Source organism: Drosophila arizonae, chromosome 4, assembly GCF_054131065.1.
Source record: "Drosophila arizonae isolate 15081-1271.41 chromosome 4, UAZ_ARI_1.0, whole genome shotgun sequence".
NCBI classification, from domain to species: domain Eukaryota; kingdom Metazoa; phylum Arthropoda; class Insecta; order Diptera; family Drosophilidae; genus Drosophila; species Drosophila arizonae.
Genome location: NC_142924.1, coordinates 26,090,532 through 26,110,733, shown reverse-complemented (window position 1 = coordinate 26,110,733; position 20,202 = coordinate 26,090,532). Strand labels below are relative to the sequence as shown.

The 20,202-nt window shown below is 35.1% G+C and overlaps 2 protein-coding genes and 1 long non-coding RNA gene across 8 annotated transcripts in view; 2 read left to right on the top strand and 1 right to left on the bottom strand.

Annotated features, from left to right (window-relative positions):
* The window catches only part of LOC108620374 (neuronal calcium sensor 2), a 32,528-nt gene extending 20,465 nt beyond the window's left edge, over window positions 1-12,063 (top strand). The window contains exons 2-6 of one of the 3 annotated variants that reach the window (XM_089466674.1): window positions 4,659-4,761; window positions 5,621-5,749; window positions 5,822-5,965; window positions 8,683-8,811; window positions 11,780-12,063. In XM_089466674.1, coding sequence (XP_089322800.1) covers window positions 5,639-5,749; window positions 5,822-5,965; window positions 8,683-8,811; window positions 11,780-11,956 — 561 coding nt within the window. In that variant the 5' untranslated portion in view covers window positions 4,659-4,761; window positions 5,621-5,638 and the 3' untranslated portion in view covers window positions 11,957-12,063. Of the gene's footprint in view, window positions 1-4,658; window positions 4,762-5,128; window positions 5,551-5,620; window positions 5,750-5,821; window positions 5,966-8,682; window positions 8,812-11,779 lie in introns of those variants that run through there. The other 2 variants (XM_089466675.1, XM_089466676.1) reach the window with 2 other exon arrangements.
* Nca (neurocalcin homolog) overlaps window positions 1-20,202 on the top strand; it is a 54,116-nt gene that overhangs the window by 20,569 nt on the left and 13,345 nt on the right. Inside the window, exons 2-3 of one of the 4 annotated variants that reach the window (XM_089466670.1) lie at window positions 4,659-4,761; window positions 13,312-13,411. The exons of 1 other annotated variant lie outside the window; for it this stretch is intronic. In XM_089466670.1, coding sequence (XP_089322796.1) covers window positions 13,342-13,411 — 70 coding nt within the window. In that variant the 5' untranslated portion in view covers window positions 4,659-4,761; window positions 13,312-13,341. Of the gene's footprint in view, window positions 1-4,658; window positions 4,762-8,682; window positions 8,812-13,311; window positions 13,412-20,202 lie in introns of those variants that run through there. 2 more of the 4 variants (XM_089466672.1, XM_089466671.1) reach the window with 2 other exon arrangements.
* Window positions 2,283-20,202, bottom strand: part of LOC149269490 (uncharacterized) — a 178,296-nt gene continuing 160,376 nt past the window's right edge. Inside the window, exon 2 of the long non-coding RNA XR_016269672.1 lies at window positions 2,283-2,950. This is a non-coding gene — a long non-coding RNA (uncharacterized LOC149269490). The remainder of the gene's footprint in view (window positions 2,951-20,202) is intronic.

The following is a 20,202-nucleotide window of genomic DNA, read 5'->3' as shown; positions in this document are numbered from 1 at the left end:
CAATGGCTACTACTATAATCTGAGTTTACAACCCGCAGTAACTTAAACTCAACTTGACTACAGCGAGAGCCCGAAAGTATGCACTACTTTTAATAACTGCTACTTCGCTCCAGCAGCTAGGTTGCTGTCTTTGCTAAGGCTTAGCAACTCACCAACGTTAGTGAGCAGCTGATTGCCCGATGCAATTTCCAGCACTACTAACAGCTGTTAGAGTGAATGCACCTGATTTTTCTTATTGCGCAAGTGTGACGCCTAAAGTAACAAAATTTACGCGCTCACAAAAGACAAGGAAAGGAAAGAAGCCCTGACGCCAAAACACTGACGCTATCGCCCCCCCTCTCTTGCACCACCGAATTATACCGCTTGGGAATTCCACGAACCGCCGCGCAGTAAGTCTCTGGTAGTTTTTTGAGTTCGCTGGGTACGCCGCGCCCACAGCAAACACGTTGACTTCAGTTCTTTCCACTTTCACAGGGGAAAACACAGTTCAAGCTATTGTCTACGATGGACCACGATGACATCGACCGCACTCCGTGAAAACGCAACTCGAACCCATGTGTATGTGTGTCTGTATGCGTGTGTGTGTATGTACATATGCCTGTGTGTCTGTATGCGTGTGTGTGTATGTACATATGCCTGTGTGTGCGTACGTGCGTGTGTGTGTGCGTGTTTCTTGTGTAAGCTGGAAGACTCGAAAAATGATTGAAATATCTATTGCTCCAAGGGTTCAGGGGATCTCGTAGTCGAGCAGTCTCGACTAGAGCTTTCTTACTTGTTTATACCCTGAACCCATTTTCAATGGGAAATCAGGGTATAATGGTTTTGTTGAAATGTATGTAACAGGCAGAAGTAGGCGTGGCAGACCCCACAAAGTATATATATTCTTGATCAGGGCGACGAGCTGAGTTTATTTGGCCCTGTCCGTCTGTCTGTCCGTCTGTCCGTATGTATGAACGCGTCGATTTCAGAAGATATAAGAGCTAGAGACTTCAAATTTTTTTTTAAATGTCCGTAATTACAGCGCGCATATCAAGTTTATCATTAAAAATCGATAACTCCTCCCGATCTTTTTTTATCGATAAAAACCCTTATCGAAAACCAGTTATAAAATTATATCTTCTACACCTTTATTGCTAGAGTCTCCAAATTTTTAATGTATGCTTATATGCAATTTATACAATTCCGGTTTTTGTTAAAATTTACCCCCACCTCTAAATTCACCCCCTCACCTTCACTTTTGTAAAAAGCGTATTTCAAATACTAGAGACTTGTCTTTGGCAATTACATGCATATCCATGTTATAATCATAATCTGAAAGTTTCATGAAGATCGTACGTCCACAAAAAAAGTTATTAAGCAATTGAGTTCTCATAGTAAGCGCTCACTGTCGCCCATGCGTGTTTATGCTTGTGTGTGTATGTGTATGTGTATGTATGTATGTGTGTGTGTGTGTATGTTTGTGTATGTGTGTGTGTGTGTGTGTATGTGTGTGTATATATGCCTGTGTGTGCGTGCGTGCGTGTGTGTGTGTGTGCGTGTTTCTTGTGTAAGCTGAAAGACGCGAAAAATTATTGAAATAGCTATTACTCCAAGGGTTCAGGGGATCTCGTAGTCGATTAGAGCTTTCTTACTTGTTTTTATCTGAACCTGGTAAACCTTTCTTAGGTATCAGTGATATCGGACTGTAGTATTCGGAAACTGAAGGCTCTACTATTTTATCAAGAATGAGTTTATTGACTTGCCTGTCTACTTCTTCTCTGTGAGCGTGTGGTATTCTATAATATTTGATATACACTTGTTCTGTATCTTTTAGTCTCAGTTCTTGCTTATAAAAATTATTTGTAGATATCGATTCGGTTTCTAGTCCAAATATATCTGTATATTTTGTGCAGAGGTTTGTTAAAACTGGTTTCAACAGAGGTGGAAAATTCTGAATTAGTTTTTTCATGACAGTATGTTGTCTCTCTTCGCTAATTTCTTGGACTATCTCGTAGTCACTTAGCGTTTCTACTTTTATCTTGTTAAGGTTTATTACTTTAATTGCATTGGTTGTATTTAATATTCGGACAAATGTATTATTTTTATTGGAAATAGTGTTTTCTTAACGCGTTCCATTGCACAGTTTTGGTTGGTTTGAATTTCTAAGTATGATAACTACCGAGCCAACCTTCAGTTGTAAATTGTGCGGTGGTAAACCAGGCACATCCAAGGAGTTCAAAAATTCAGTTGGATAATTAGTGGCTTCTTCTTCGTTTGTTACACAGTCGATAGATTTCAATGAATACAGAGTACCAACGATTTTATTTTGAATTATAAAATTAAGGTCATCCACATCTTTATTTTTAGCCGCCAAAATTGCTCGCTCACTTAACCATTTCGTATTTTTGTGGAAAGCAATGATATTCGGAAATACTTTGTTGATAAGCTCATCTTTTGATGAGACGAAATTGCAAAAATTTTGAGGAAATGAAATCAAGCCACTCGATTCGTCAACAGGAATACGACCATTACCAATATTCAGCAATTATTTCGAGAAATCATCAGCAGATAGATCGTTCAACAATGCAACTTTCATATTTACAGACAGTTGAAGTTTGGTTACATATCGCCACAGATTTGATGCTTTGAGGCAAGCGTTTATTTCGTCGGCAGCAGTAGATCTTGGAAACTAAACGATTCAAGCTGTAGTCAATAATGCAATCATATCGAAACGTTGCTCGATTCAAATCAATTCTTGAACCATTTCTTATTGCCGTTTCACGGGCTGCCTCTCTTTGAGAAGCACGAATTAAGGCCCTTCTTTGCTGGGTACTAACGCGGCACCTTTCTCGGGCGATTTCTCGTTCTTCGTCAGATAATTGACTCGCGATATTCCGATGCCTAATTGCATTATGGGTCCGCCGGGAAAGATTAGATCTTCTAGGACGCGGCATTTTTATCAATAGTAATACTGAATATGCCCTCGCACAAAACCACATAAAACAATCGAGAAAGATAAATATAAATAATTTACACAAATTTATGTTTGAGACAAACAAATACCTGAACTTTCGAGATATTTAGCTTCTGTACGCACGCGTATTATTTTTATCAAATATGCTTTTTTTATGAATAGTCAGATTCGCCTGAGGCTGTGCCGTAGACTGACTGACTACATTTGTTTATTTACTTCTATACTATTGTATAATATGAGAGCAGGACCGAAAGCCTACTGAGTATCAATGGAAATTTGAATCTTTAGGAGAAAAAAACGTGTTTTTCAAGTATTCGTCAAATTTGTTCAGTATTTTTAATATCTACTATCCTACTCGTGGCGGAGACAAATCCAAGAAATCAAAAACCATGAAAATTGGTCCAGCATATCAAGTTATAAGTCTCGGAACACTTTTACACAACTCTGTTTTATATATATAGATTTTCAATACATCTTGATTTTCGAATTTTGATTTTCGCTTGTATATAATACAAATCTACTTCTTAAACAAATGAATGCCATTTTATAGCGTTAACCAATATATGTATATTTTATATATGTATTTAACTGAAAACGAAAACGCCTCTGAATCAAACTGTATTGAATATAAAATGTATTCAATTAGGAAAAAGAAAAGTATCGAAAATTTCGATACAAATATACAAATACAAAGATTTCATAATTTTTATGTTTTGGGTACCACGCCCCATTAGCCCCAAGCAGAAAAAATAACATATTTCATACATATTCATATTATAAAATGTAAATATAACAAGTAAGAGTGTTCTAGTCGAGACTGCTCGACTAGGAGATACTCTGAACCCTCTAAGCTGATTTTCTAATCATTCTGCACTTCTTTTATGCACACATACATACACATGCATCCACACGCACGCATAAGCCCGCGCTCTGCTAACTGCGCAGTAAGCAGCGACTGCGCTTGGACTGCGCTGCAGTGTGGGCAATTTTTTGAGAATTTATTTGCTGAATAATTTCTTTTGTAGACATACAATCTTAATGACTAAAGATAATGACTAACTTTTAGAGTGAAATCATATGAAGAAGTGTGTACATTCCAAAGCACAAGTCTCTAGTACTTGAAATGAGTTTTTACAAATTGTGGGCGAAGGGAGCGTGGTATCCAAAATCTGTAAATTGCAAAATGTTTGTATTCATTATATGTATATACACAGTAAATCTGAGGTCTCCAGGCCTAGAATTGTTCAAATTAGGCCGAAAAAACAAAATCAAATTTTCGGCCATTCTCGATAAAAAAATTTATAGGATGAGTTATCGAAAAAATATGATAAACTTGTATTGCGTATGGTACACATGAGTATGCATGCAAAATTCCAGCTCTCTAGTCCTTCTGAGATCGACGCACTCATACGGACAGACGGACAGGGCTATATCGACTCAGCTCGTCGTGTTGATCAAGAATATATATCTGCGATGATTCCTTCTGCCCGTTACATACTTTTTCACAAAGCCATTATACCCCGATTTCCCATTTTCAATGGGTTCGGGATATAAAAATGTTTATTTCAAGCGTAAAATACTAAACAATGTATGATTTAAGAGTACAATCTTCATAATCGAATTCATAGGCACTGCCGAATACATTCCTATAAGTAGACTTATGGTTTTTCTTGATTTTATTAACCTTCTTTTTAACACTTTTTAGTAAGATATGTCGCTAGATGGAACGCTGGAACGCGTTTGAAACATTCGCTGATATATTCTGTTTTCCAAATTACCAAAAAATATGTATCAGCCGGAACAGACCTGTAAGTAAATTTTCTGATGTAATATCAAATTTTTTTTGTTATGGTCTTAGCTGTATAAAATGAGATATTTTCAATTATTAATTTACAAATGCGCAACTGAAGAGCTAATTGTTGATTTATTAATATGAAATAAAATTCAATAGTGCACATGTATACCACTGTATACTTTTCCGAGCAGTGAAAACCATTATATGATATTATTCAAATAATTTAATATATTAAAACCCAATATTGCAAACATTGGGTAATAGATAGTAAATTGTTATTTCAAGATCTGACTTCCATATCGATTACGATTGCTTACGAATTTCTGAAAACTATAAAATTTATATTATATTGCATTTAAAATTTTCTCTGGGAATGGAATATAATTCTGAGTTTAAGCATTTTTATTTTACACCAAACTTAATTTATATTTCGAATTCTAAATATGTAAGTGAAAATATTATTTTTCATTTAAAATTTGAAGATGGCAACCCTACTGGCATGAAAATGAAGTTATTACTGTGTACAGAAAAAAATTGGTAACTCAATAATCAGGCTGTATACAGATAATTTTCGCGCATGCGCATAAGTAAATCTTTATTAGTCCTTTGGTTCACTTAGCGTTAACAACTTACTGGGAAATAGTTTGACAAAAACTTTTCTAAATCACTCAGAATAAAAACGCAATGTAAATACCATTAAAATAAAATACATATCGTAAACATAATGCAATATTATTAACAAATATTAATATTGATTTAACGTCTAACTACTTATAATACCTTTGAGCAAAACGCGTAATAGGTAACAAGTTGAATCACAAGCCTTTAAATATTGATCACTTAAAAATACGTTTATATCAAATTGTTAAAAGTGAAAATCTACATATTCAATGGGGTGCTTAAGTAGTAAAGATCGCCTGACAAAAGAGGATATGGAGTTTTTGAAAACTCACACTCGTTATGATGAAGCCACTATAAAAGAATGGTATAAAGGATTTAAGGTAAGTTGTAATTTATTCTCAAATCCAAAACAATTTGTCTAATGTGAATTCGCACCGTTATATTTCGTGTAGCAAGACTGTCCCAATGGTCGTTTGACTCCAGCTAAATTCGTTGACATGTATAAAATGTTTTTTCCATCTGGAAATGCAGAAGAATTTTGTGACCATGTTTTTCGTACATTCGATATGGATAAAAATGGTTATATTGACTTTAAGGTAATAAAAACGAAATATTTTACCAAAATCATATATATTTATCAAATTATTTTATTTATAAAATATTCTTTTATATTATATTTAGTTAAAAGAGTTTAAATAAAATATATATTTTTATAAAATTAACTAAATAGATGGTGCAAATTTGCGTTTCCCAGATTCTGGTTGGACTTACAAATTAAAATTATTTGAAATCTATTGGAACCTTGCGTTGTGTATAGTTGTAAATAAATCACATAGATTACAATTCATATATATATATATATATATATATATATATATATATATATATATATATGATAGACATCTGCATGGATGCAAAAGGGCAATTGAATCATTCATTCTGAAACTGAGTTCTCATTTTTTCTTGTACAGTACAAAATGAGTATCAGTTAATATTGTACAACATTTTTGTTGACAGTTGATGTCAGTGCTGCCAGTTTGGCAATTTAGTGGTCAATTTAGTCAATTTAATACCAAAAAAAATTCCAACTTTTATTTTTTAAATGCTATTAGCCATAAAACTGGCAAGTTTTAATTATTTTTAAGCAATTTCAGCAGTTTTATTATAAAACTAGAAATTCTTTTCTTCTTTAGTGTTTTTGCATTTTGTATACCTTTTTGTCATCGTCTCCACAAATTACAATTGAAAGTATATAAACAGAGCTTTCGTGATGCTTGGATTCGTAAGGATTGCAGTAATCCAACGCGTGCTTATTGTGCGTAAGGCAAATCATCGATTAACACTAAGCTTCTTGACATCCGCCACCATGGTGCACAAAAGAACTTGTTGCCTTTTATTCGCAAATCGACCAAAACCGAGGGGCAGGAAGCATCATTATGCTTACACATTGCCCAGTAAACGGCGATTGCCACTTGTCAAAATTGTGTGTAAACCAATTTTCCGGCTGCAAAGCTGCTGCAAGTATAAATTTTTACACCCTGAACGCATAGAAAATGGGAAATCAGGGTATAATGGTTTTGTTAAAAGTATGTAATAGGCAGAAAGAGGCGTGGCAAACCCCATAAAGTATATATATTCTTGATTAGGGCGACGAGCTGAGTTGAGTTGTCCGTCCGTCCGTATGTTTGAACGCGTCGATCTCAAATTTTTTCTTAGGTCCGCGTATATCATGCGCATAAATATCGATAACTTGCTCCGTTATTTTGTTATCGATTAAAAACATTGTCGAAAACCAATAATAAATTTATATCTCCTACATCTTAAAAGCTAACCAAATTTTAATGTAGATTTATGTATACTTTATGGAATTTCGATTTTTGTCAAAATTTACCCCCCACCCTCACCTTTTTAAAAGGCGTATTTCAAATACTAGAGACTTGTGCTTTAACAAATACATGCATATCTATGTTATATTCATTATCTGAAAGATTCATGAAGATAGTCCATCCACAAGAAATGTATTAAATAATAAAGTTCCCATAGTAAGTCACCACTGCATCCAATTCGAGTTTATGCGTGCGTGCGTATGGCTGTGTGTGTGTAAGTGCGAATAAATATTGAAATATCAGTTGCTCGAAGGATTCAGGGGATCTCGTAGTCAAGCAGTCTCTACTAGAGTTTCATTATTTGTTTATTTTTATGTTTCTTAAAATACATAAGTATATATGCTGAAAATCAAAATTGTAATGGTTTTGCAATTTTTTTTTTGGCAATTTTCACAACATTTTTAGAAATTTTTGCCATTTTTCCCCAAATCTAGCAATTTTTGCTTGGGAAGTTCTGGCAGCACTGGTTGGTGTATTCACTTTTACTGTACACTGTTTTGGTGTGTCGTGAACTTACTGCCTTAAAAAGTTGGGAAAATGGTTGATTTTGTTTGTCCACCAATTCATAACATCGAATTCTGCAGTATATGGTATATTATTATTTTCATATCCTCAAATTCCATTGCCTTTCATAGGAAATGTAATCTATTTCTTGGTTAGGTGGAATATTTTTAATTTATTCAGTCTACGTTGTGCAAAATTTTTAATTTATCTGTAGAGGTGTCACTTACTGCACCCAAAATTATGCATAACATGTGAAAACGAGGCAGATATTGTATTCATTTGGAAAGAGTACAACTATTACTGTCAGTTTCTCTGAGTACAATAAAATGTTGTACTATAGTGCTGGAAATGAATAATTTCATTTATTTGTTTGCTATGTAAAAAAGTATTCAAATGTTATAGCGGTTTTAGACGTTGATTATTTCTACTTATTTATGTTGTAATTTTACATAGATTTTTATGCTGTTTCATTTTTATACCCTGAATCCATTTTCAATGGGAAATCAGGGTAAACTGGGTTTGTTAAAAGTATGTAGCAGGCATGACAGGCCCCACAAAGTATAGTTTCTTGATAAGGGCGACGAGGTGAGTCGATTTATTCCTGTCCGTCTGCCTATGTTTGAACGTGTCGATCTTGGAACGTATAAGAGCTACAGACTTGAAATTTTTTTCCTAATTAAACAATGAAATTTCCATAGTAAACACACACTACAGCCCATACGTGTTTATGCGTGCGTACCTATGTATGTCTGTGAGTGTGTATGTTTGTTGTTAGTAGAAAGACTCAAAGACATTTTGAAATATCAGTTCCTCGAAAGGTTCAGAGGAGATAGAGCATTCTTACTTCTTTCTAGTTAAAATATGTACGATTGTGGACAATATTTCTTGATCAGTTTTTTTTTGTTTTTCACTTTCTTTGACAGGAATTTTTACTTGCAATAGATGTTACTTCTAGCGGCACACCAGAAGAGAAATTAAAGTGGGCGTTTAGGATGTACGATGTCGATGGGAATGGCGTTATTGACATTCAAGAAATGACAAAAATTGTTCAGGTACATAATAAAAATAATAAAATAATATATAATATAACAATAATATTCGGCTTTTTTTATATTTGATATTAATTGAAATTAAAAAAGTGTTAATGCAAATTTGTAGATTGAAAAGTTACTTTTCCGATGAAGTATATATCAATATAAGTAGTAATAAAAGTAAAAATACCCACAAAAAAGTCATTTAACAGATTTTCTGGAAAAGTAACCTGTCAAAAATATATTTTTTAAGCACAGATAGCGCAAAACTTGAATCCTTAGCTAAAATTTATCATGGGCTGAAAAAGATCAGGTTCATCTTTGGAGCAGCAAAAACTAGTGCACCAATTGGATTTTTTGGTTATGAAAGGGCAAAAACTGGAAGAAACCGATATTGTCAGGAAAATAAGACAATCCTTGACTAAGTGCCCCTTAATTAAGAGATGATTAAATTCGATGTATCATAAAATTAACATATGTACAAGGACCTACCGGGAATGGAGGATATTATTCATCATAGGTGACATTATATTCCTTAATGAAAACATATTCAACTTTTTGGGAAGTACTAGGAAGACCATGGCGTGCTATAAACTTCATATATAGAGCTGAAAACACACTATATTTGAGGTCAGCCATACAAGGTGAACAGTCGGCTAAAAATTGGTATTTCATATTATGGATACCATACCAAATATTAAATATGATCCGTTTTCTAATCAAACTCAAATTTTGTCAGTCGTTTAAGAAAAAACCGGATATTAAAGTAACGCCAAATTTTGTGTTTTTGGTTTATTTACAATTTTAGATAATTATATTATACCTTGATGTATACCTCGTTGAAAATGTAATTTTTCAATCTACAATGTTTTTACTTTCCACTTTTTTTATTTCACACTTTTTATGCCCTGAAACCATCGATAATGGGGCGTCAAGGTATAATGGTTTGTTAAAAGTGTCTAACAGGCAGATGGAGGCGTGACGGACCCCATAAAGTATATATATTCTGTACGTCTGTCCGTATGTTTGAACGAGTCGATCTCAGAGGCTTTAATTTTTTTTTAAATCGATAACTTGCCCCGTTATTAGGTTATCGATTACAAACATTATCGAAAACCAGTAATAAATTTATATCTGCTACATCTTTAAAGATGGCGACTCTTCGCCAAATTTTAAATATAGATTTATATGCACTTTATAGAATCTCGATTTTTTTCAGAATTTACCCCTATCCCTATATTCACCCCTCACCCACATATTTGAAGAAAACGTATTTCAAATAGTAAAGAGAGACTTGTGGTTTGACAAATATATACAAGTCTATGTTATATTTATAATCTGAAAGTTTCATGAAGATAGTCCATCCCATAGTAAGCCACCACTTCAGCAAATGTATGATTATGCGTGCGTGCGATTGCACGTGCGAATAATTATTGAAATATTACTTACTCGAAGGATTCAGGGGATCTCGTAGTCGGGCAGTCTCGTCTAGAGCTTTCTTACTGGTTATATTTCAATTAATATTATATCATAATATTCATATATCATATGCTTTAGTTAGCATTTTGTTGTTTTTAAAAGTTTATATTTGTACAATTGTTATTTTTAACAAGTAAGAAAGCTCTAGTCGAGACTGCCCGACTACGAGATCCCCTGCAATAGATATTTCAATAATTTTTCGCGTCTTTCAGCTTACACAAGAAACACGCACACACACACACACACAGGCACGTACGCACACACAGGCATACATACACACACACGCATACAGACACACACACACACACACACACACACGCATACATACACAAACGCATACACACACACATACACATAACTACACACACACACATACACACACATACACAAACACATACACACACAAGCACCCACGCATAAACACGCATGGGCTGCAGTGTGCGCTTACTATGAGAACTTAATTGTTTAATAACATTTTTTATGGACGTACGATCTTCATGAAACTTTCAGATTATGATTATAACATGAATATGCATGTAATTGCCAAAGCACAAGTCTCTAGTATTTGAAATACGCTTTTTACAAAAGTGAGGGTGAGGGGGTGAATTTAAGGGTGGCGGGTAAATTTTAACAAAAACCGAAATTGTATAAATTGCATGTAAGCATACATTAAAAATTTGGAGACTCTAGCAATAAAGGTGTAGAAGATATAATTTTATAACTGGTTTTCGATAAGGTTTTTTATCGATAAAAAAAGATCGCGCGCTGTAATTACGGACATTTAAAAAAAAATTTGAAGTCTCTAGTTCTTATATCTTCTGAAATCGACGCGTTCATACATACGGACAGACAGACGGACAGGGCCAAATCAACTCAGCTCGTCACCCTGATCAAGAATATATATACTTTGTGGGGTCTGCCACGCCTCCTTCTCCCTGTTACATACATTTCAAGAAAACCATTATACCCTGATTTCCCATTGAAAATGGGTTCAGGGTATAAAAATGTAAAGTAATATGGGAATGTTCTTTATTTATATTGTGTTAATTAAAAACGATGTAAGCAATAGGATGATTGTCTTTAATATTGATGAAGCTGGAGAGTATCCACTAAAATATAATAAAAAATTAATATATTCAATTCAAGTCAACCATTTAATACATAATCAGTTTTTATCTTTCAAAAACGTTTAATAGGTTATAATTTATAACAAAACAAAAAATTGTATATTATATAAAAATTATCTTCATTGTGCTAAAGATATCCATGATATTTACAGTAGTAGTAGTGGATCTAGATGTGATTTGTATTCCTATTTATATTAGTACTAATTCAGTTTTCAGTTTGGTTAGAACATCTTTACGATTATTTTTGTATTAATAATTTTACTCGTCCGCCTAGTCATGTTTGTTTCATGACATAAACTCTAAATATTACATTATACATTATTTAAAAAAAAAATATTTATATACTGTATGAAAAATTAACTTGATCTGAGAACATTTTTCAGGCAATCTATGACATGCTAGGCGCATGCTCATCAAATCGTCCCGCTGATTCAGCTGAGGAGCGAGCAAAAAATATATTTGCTAAGATGGATGAAAATAACGATGGTCAATTAACCCAAGATGAATTTTTAAAGGGATGTTTGCAAGATGAAGAGTTGTCTAAAATGCTGGCCCCTTAAATATTTATATCCTATAATATGTGTGTATTTGATGAAATCAGTAATGAAATGTATAAATATTTAATTTATATTTCTTATACTAAAATTATATAAAATATTGAACATCACCTAATTTGTTTCAATACTTACGTAATTCAAATTGTGAATAAGGGGAAGATTTCTATAATCTCCTTTTAATAGTGATAGATATGGTCGGAATGACTTTCTGTGAATGCTTGCTTTTTCAGAACAAAAGGTATGGTAATGTGTATATATTTCTATGAATCGAAACTAGCTAATAAAGTTACTGCTAAATTTGAAAAGTTATTTCCCCCATGCCGATTTTTTTAATTGGATATAATGTTATTAGTACACAAGATAATTTTTTTTATACCCTGAACCCATTGAAAATGGGAAATCAGGGTATAATGGTTTTGTTAAAAGTATGTAACAAGCAGAAGGAGGCGTGGCAGATACCACAAAGTATATATATTCTTGATCAAGGCGACGAGCTGAATCGATTTGGCCCTGTCCGTCCGTCTGTCTGTCCGTCCGTCCGTCCGTCCGTATGTATGAACGCATCGATGTCAGAAGATATAATATATAGGTCCGTACGTATCACGCGCATATCGAATTTTTCTCTAATTGTCGATAACTATTCCCGATATTTTATTATCGATTAAAAACCTTATCGAAAGCTAGTTTTTTAATTATATCTCCCACACTTTTGAAGCTAGAGCTTCCATTTCCAATTTACCCCCTCAACCATATATTTGTAAAAGGCGTATTTCAAATACTAGAGACTTGTGCTTTGGCAAATGCATGCATATTCATGTTATATTCATAATCTGAAAGTTTAATATTCATAAAAGTACATCCGCAAGAAAAGTTATTAAACAATGAAGTTCCCATAGTAAGCCACCACTGCAGCCAATTTATGCGTGCGTGCCTATGGCTGTGTGTGTGCGTGTGTGTGTGCATGGGCGAATAATTATTGAAATATCAGTTGCTCGAAGGGTTCAGGGGATCTCGTAACGAGCAGTCTCGACTAGAGCTTTCTTACTTGTTTCCATTATAGGTAAATTTGGGATCCAAAGTTCTTGAATATACCTTGCAGACTTTACAATACGCGGTAATAACATGGTTTACATATATATTTATTTATTCTGCCCAAATTTATCCTTCAAGAGGACTTAGCCTGATTTGAGGCCACCTCTAAAAATAACTTTACTCTTGCAGAATGTTGACCATATAAACATTGGCAAGAGTTAACTTTTTTATCGAATTTTAGATACTTTTTGTATTGCCTGATTGTACATTCCTTTAATATTATTGCTTTAAAAAATGTAATAAATTTATATTCCTTCTATTTTAAGAATACACTATAATGAAATCAGCGTCAAAAAATGGGAAAGCAAAATAGTAAACTCAAGCCGGAAGTTTTGGAGGATCTAAAACAAAATACAGAGTTCACAGGTAAATTTAAATCTGATTACTATTTTTATACCCTGAACCACACATTGAAAATGGGAAATCAGGGTATAATGGTTTTGTTGAAATGTATATAACAAGCAGAAGGAGGCGTGGCAGACCTTACAAAGTATATATATTCTTGATCAGAGCGACGAGCTGAGTAGATTTAGCCCTGTCGATCTCAGAAATGTCCGTACGTATAGCGCGGATATTGAGTTTATCACTAAAAATCGATAACTCATCTAGCTATTTTTATACCCTGAACCCATTGAAAATGGGAAATCAGGGTATAATGGTTTTGTGAAAAAGTATGTAACGGGCAGAAGGAGGCGTGGCAGACCCCACAAAGTATATATATTCTTGATCAGCGTGACGAGCAGAGTCGATATAGCCCTGTCCGTCTGTCCGTCCGTCCGTATGAGTGCGTCGATCTCAGAAGTTATAAGAGCTAGAGAGCTGAAATTTGGCATGCATACTCGTGAGTACCATACGCAGTACGAGTTTGCTTTATTTTTTCGATAAATCGTCCGATAACTTTTTTATCGCGAATAATCGAAAAATTGATTTTGTTTTTTTAGCCTAATTTGAACATTTTTAGAGATGGAGTCTTCAAATTTGCGTTGTATATAAAGTTAATCGATACAAAGATTTTGTAATTTACAGATTTTGGATACCACGCCCCCTTCTCCCCCAATTTGTAAAAGACGCATTTCAAGTACTAGAGATTTGGGCTTTGGAATGTACACACATATTCATCATGTGATTACGCTCTAAAAGTTTCATTAAGATCTTATGTCTACAAAAGAAGTTATTCAACAAATAAATTCTCATAATATTGCCCACACTGCAGCGCAGCCCAAGCGCAGTCGCTGCTTACTGCGCAGTTAGCAGAGCGCAGGCTTATGCGTGCGTGTGGATGCATGTGTATGTATGTGTGCATAAAAGAAGTGCAGAATGATTAGAATATCACCTTGGAGGGTTCAGGGTATCTCCTAGTCGAGCAGTCTCGACTGGAGCTTTCTTACTTGTTTATCGATAAAAAACCTTATAGAAAATCAACTATAAAATTATATCTACTTCATCTTTAATGCTAGAGTCTCCTTAAAAAAAGATTCGTATGTACTTTTTAGAGTTTTGGTTTTAATTAAAACTTACCCCCGTTATATTCACCCCCTCACCCTCACCTCACCTCATCTTTGTAAAAGCCGTATTTCAAATACGGACTTGTGCTTTGGCAAATACATACATATCTATGTTATATTCATAATCTGCAAGTTTCATGAATGGATGGACTATCATCCACAATAAAAGTTATAAAACAATTAAATTACCATAGTCAGCCACCACTGCCGCCAATGCGTGTTTATTCATAATAAATGAAGATAGTCCATCCACAAGAAAAGTTATTAAACAATTAAGTTCCCAAAGTAAGCGACCACTGCAGTGCACTGAAGTCAATGTGTGTTTATGCGTGCGTGCGTATGGCTGTGTGTGTGCGTGTGTGTGTGAACCAGAGGTGCCAAACTATCGATGGTGGGCCCTATCGATTGAGGACGATAGTAATTTCAAAACCATCGATAGTGGTCGATAGTATCATCGATTGTGGTCGATAGTCGCAATAAAAACAGTGATTTAAGATAAATGCTGAATTGACTTAAAAGCTAAAACCTAAAAAATATTAAGTTATGGTTTTTATTGTAGTGATCGATTTTTGTTGTCTGCTAATAAGTTAACTCACACAATAAAAAAGACAGAAATTGTTTTTGTCGCGTATGGCTTAGCTCGCTCACGCTCTGAGCGAGATAGTTATTTCAGTTTTCGTTTCGCTCTAGTCAAGCACTGATCATTTGCTTGAGTTAAATGAATTGAATTAAGAAATAAGAGGTTAGAGTTTTTGCAATGCATTGTCAAAATACTTTGTCCTCTATTGTATGTATGTATGTATTTGCGTGCACTGTTTTTTAGTCAAACTGTCTTTTGCTGAGAGTCATTGTGTAAGCGAAAATCGTATTACTCTTTACGCAACACTCATTTGAGATCGTCACACCAATGAGTCAATGCGAAGCACTTGACCAAAACCGATGCAAAACAAAACTAATAGAGCCACTCATAGAGAGATAGTGTCTGCACAATCTTTTCTGTTATGTTATAAAGCAGAGCGTATTCGTAAAACGATCAAGCTATGATACGAAATTAAGAAAAATTATAATTAATCACGCACCTTTGACGATATTATCGTCCACTATCGAGACATTGAACCATCGATAGTTCAGTCGCTCGATAGTGCCCGACCATCGATAGTGGTGATAGTGACATCGATAGTTTGGCACCTCTAGTAGGGTGACCATCTGGGCCGGAGCTCATTCCGGGACTGTGACTGCCCAAAATGTTCTCTTTCAGCTTTTGAATTTTCGATGGAAACATCGATATATTCGATAGTTTTCCCATCGATGGAGAAATTATCGAGTGGAGCCACCATCGATGGATTTGCAGCCCATTTTCAATGGGAAATCAGGGTATAATGGTTTTGTTGAAATGTATGTAACAGGCAGAAGGTGGCGTGGCAGACCCCACAAAGTATATGTATTCTTGATCAGGGTGACGAGCAGAGTTGTTTTGGCCCTATCCGTCTGTCTGTCTGTCCGTCTGTCCGTATGTATGAACGCGTCGATCTCAGAAGATATAAGAGCTAGAGACTTCAAACTTGTTTTTAAATGTTCGTATTTACAGCGCGGATATCGAGTTTATCATTAAATATCGATAACTCACCCCGACCTTTTTTTTTATAAAAAAAACCTTATCGAAAACCAGTTATAAAATTATATCTTCTAAACCTTTATTGCTAGAGTCTCCAAATTTTTAATGTATGCTTACATGCAATTTATACAATTTCGGTTTTTGTTAAAATTTACCCCCACCTCTAAATTCACCCCCTCATCCTCACTTATGTGAAAAGCGTATTTCAAATACTAGAGACTTGTGCTTTGGCAAATACATGTATATTCATGTTATAATCATAATCTGAAAGTTTCATGAAGATCGTATGTCCGCAAAAAAAGTAATTAAACAATTAAGTTCTCATAGTAAGCGCACACTGCCGCCCATGCGTGTTTATGCGTAGGTGCTTGTGTGTGTATGTCTTTGTGTACGTGTGTTTGTGTACGTGTGAGTGTGTATGCCTGTGTGTGTATGCCTGTATGTGCGTGCGTGCGTGTGTGCGTGTAAGCTGAAAGACGCGAAAAATGATTGAAATATCTATTGCTCTAAGGGTACAGGGGATCTCGTAGTCGAGCAGTCCCGACTAGAGCTTTCTTACTTGTTTTAATTTCGACTCGTTTGAATCGCTCGAGTAACAATCTAAAACTAAAGCTTAAAGTAACATAAATGGATTTATATAGCTGCCACTGCCGGCAGATTGACCGGCAGACCGCTGAGTCGACGCTTCCCATCGACGATCAGGCCACTTAGGCGTGGTAGGGTCAGGTTCGCGATTCTTTCAATCGGTATCCGGCCCAATTGCTCCATCAGCAACTCCGGCCGTGCGCGTTTTAACTTACACATTAATGTGTACATACATATTAGACGTCTGCATGAATGGCAAAAAAAGCACATTCAACTGTACAAAGTCATCATTGAATTGAGTGAAAACTTATACAAAACGAAATGAGAATGAGTGAGCGACTGAAGTCGTGTTTCTCTCGGCTGCACAAAAATATACCCGAAAAGAAACGAAGTGAGTGAGTGAGCAGCAGAAGCTATTAAATGTTGTATATTGAATACATTCGAATATTGTCAGCTGTTTTCTGCTGTGTGTATCTGTTAAAAAAAAAAGAGGAAAAAATAAAGAAATATGTGTGCAATGTATTTTTTGTTGTGGAATTTTTAACTTATATATTTATTACAAATAATTAATTAATAATATTAGAATTTAAAAACATAATTTTATTAATGCTATCAAGGTTGGAAGCTATTGACCAAATTAATATTAAATCTGCAAATATCAACACAGAAAACATATATAGACGGTCACAACTACACATTTTGTTAGTAAAACTAAAACACAAGCTTTAAACAAAACAAAACACAAAAACAACACGCTGGTATTTGCCGAAAAATACATACATTTTTTCCTGCAGCTTCCGCTTCCATTTCGCACGTCTGCTCATAATTTCTCAAAGCACAAAATGAATACACAAAATATTCTTCGAACTACTTGAGTAGTTCGAGTGTTTTCGAAGTTTTCATTTCACTTTGCTCTTCTTTCGTTATACTCAGTCATTCGGCATGAGACACAACATGTTCGTCTTGCGAAACAGTAGTATACACATTCGTCTCATTCTGTCCTTTTCACTCAATCATATTCTACTCAATTTGAATGTACTCAATGTGGCTTTGTTATGAATGTAATCATGCAGACGTCTAATACATATACACATACAAATGAGCTCGTGTATAAGGCTAGAATACTTGATGCTATGCTATATCCAAAAAAAATTTAAATGAGGTCTTATTTATTGGTTATTCATTATGTATTGACGCACTTCATTATTTTTCTATTATAATTAATAACATTTAAAACTAAAGAAAACTAAAATAACTGGCCTTTTAAAAGTCACAGCTTATTTCGTGCACTTCACTTTAAATGACTTTATTTTCCAAAAATTCTTAAATTAGGATTGTTTTTTACCTTTTTTTTGTTTAATCACCTCTTTTAATCGTTATTCCATCGATTTTAACAATTTTCGGGTGATTTCGCTGGAGATTTTTGACCGTTCCTCCAATAAGGCCGTTTTGATGTCAATTTGATTGGATATTGACCATTTCCGAATGGCCACGCCCAATTTTGCCAACAAATTTTCTATAACATTTAGGTATGACCACTGGGCCAGTGGATTGACCACATTTGGACAGTTCCAGATCAACCAGGACTAGTCAATACCCGGCTTATGTTTTTGGTCATTTGCCTGATGCAATCGGGATCGCCCTTTTTGATACAGTTTTTCGGCATTTTGGAGCAAATTCTTCTTTAAAAAGGATAGGTACATATTATTGTTCATATTACCATCAATTAAAACTAAGTATCTAACTCCCGAACCCGACTTGCAGGCCCAGCTATGCAACATCCACTGCCATAGCTCATATTTGGTTTTAGGTGCTGATCTTGGAGCTCAGTATTTGGTGGGCGCCAGGCATATTGCTTTCAATCTGACCCATATATATGCACATGAGTCGAAATTTAATTTATTTGCGTCGGATGGGTTCCAATATAATTGCCGCTAAACGGATATATGTATGTCCGCCCAAAGTTTATATGTCCTAAACTACAAAAACTAGAAGCTTCAAATTCGGATAGTTAGGTTACTAGTAACCTCCTCTATCGATGACCCAAAAATAATTTTTACACTTTAGGGACGTGGCATATCGAAAAATACCCTGTAATTTTCACATTTTTGAGGGTAAGCATTCAAACTTTGCAGTTAGGGTACCGTTATCACGTTCTAAGAACTGACCAAAAATGAGGTGTCTACGCCCAGTAGGGGCATTTTCTACAGTATTAGAGCGAAACTTAACTACTAAATTGTTGATGGGATGTGAATGAGTATTCCGCAGTCGGTAACGCTCGATTGCAACGTTCTTACTTGTTATATTTAGGGCGACTCGTAGTCGCAAACCTACAGATACAATATATCATAGCTCGAATATAACTGTTAACACTTTTTCGTTGTCTGCAAAAAAGTGTCTTTCACTGACACAGTCAAAAAAACTCAGACAGAAACTGTTTTTGTCGCGTCTGGCTTAGCTCTCTCGCGCTCTGAGGGAGACAGTTGTTTCTGTTTTCGTTTCCTCAAGTCAAACACTGATCGTTTGCTTGAGTCAAATGAAGCAAACTGTCAGTTGCGTTTGTATGGGTAATCACGCGCGATTGCTGCGTTCTTTTTGTATGTATGTATGCGTGTATTTGCATGCACACGAAGGCAAAAATATTTTCTGCTGAGTTTTTTAGTCAGTGTTTTTTGCTGAGAGGCTTTGTGTGAGGGAAAATCGATTTAGTTTTACGCGACACTCATGTGAGAGCGTCACACGAATGAGTTATCGCATTGCGTTTGAGCGAAACAGATGCTAAAGAAAACAGAGAGTGACGCTCAGAGTGAGACGTGTCTGCACAATTTTTTTTGGTTATGATGCGATGAAGAGAATAAACGAAAAAACGCTCAACTCTCATTTGCAAGCTCTGCAATATATTGCATTTACATGATACTTGAGTTAGAGGTGCCAAACTATTTATGGTGGACGAAATCAAACGAGGACGATTGTAATTTCCAAACCATCGATGGTGGGCGATAATACCGTCGATAGTGGTCGATAGTCGCAATAAAAAACTGCTTCTTATTAGAGAGCTAGGAGCAAGGAAAAAATCTCACGCCATGTTTAGTGTGCGTCGAGCGTTCAAGAGTAAATATTTTGTTTTCTCTCTCTGTTTCTTTCTATGCCCTTTCCCTTTAGAGAGTATATATCGACCTCTTGAAAGGGGTTCTTGAAATTCGTTTTCGTTATTACTTGTGGGAAGGGTATGAAAGCGTTTGTGCGCATAAAGAAAATGTTTTCGCGATGAGCATGCACACAAACTGTCCCTTGTATGCCTGTGTACGAAGCTCTTGCTGCCTGTAGCAATTTTGAAGCCCAGCATTTGCATTTGGTCGATCTTGTGAAGTGCTCACATACATACATATTAGAGAGCTGCATGGCAGCACTCATAACCTAGCAAAATTGAGTCCACTTGAATTGAGACTGAG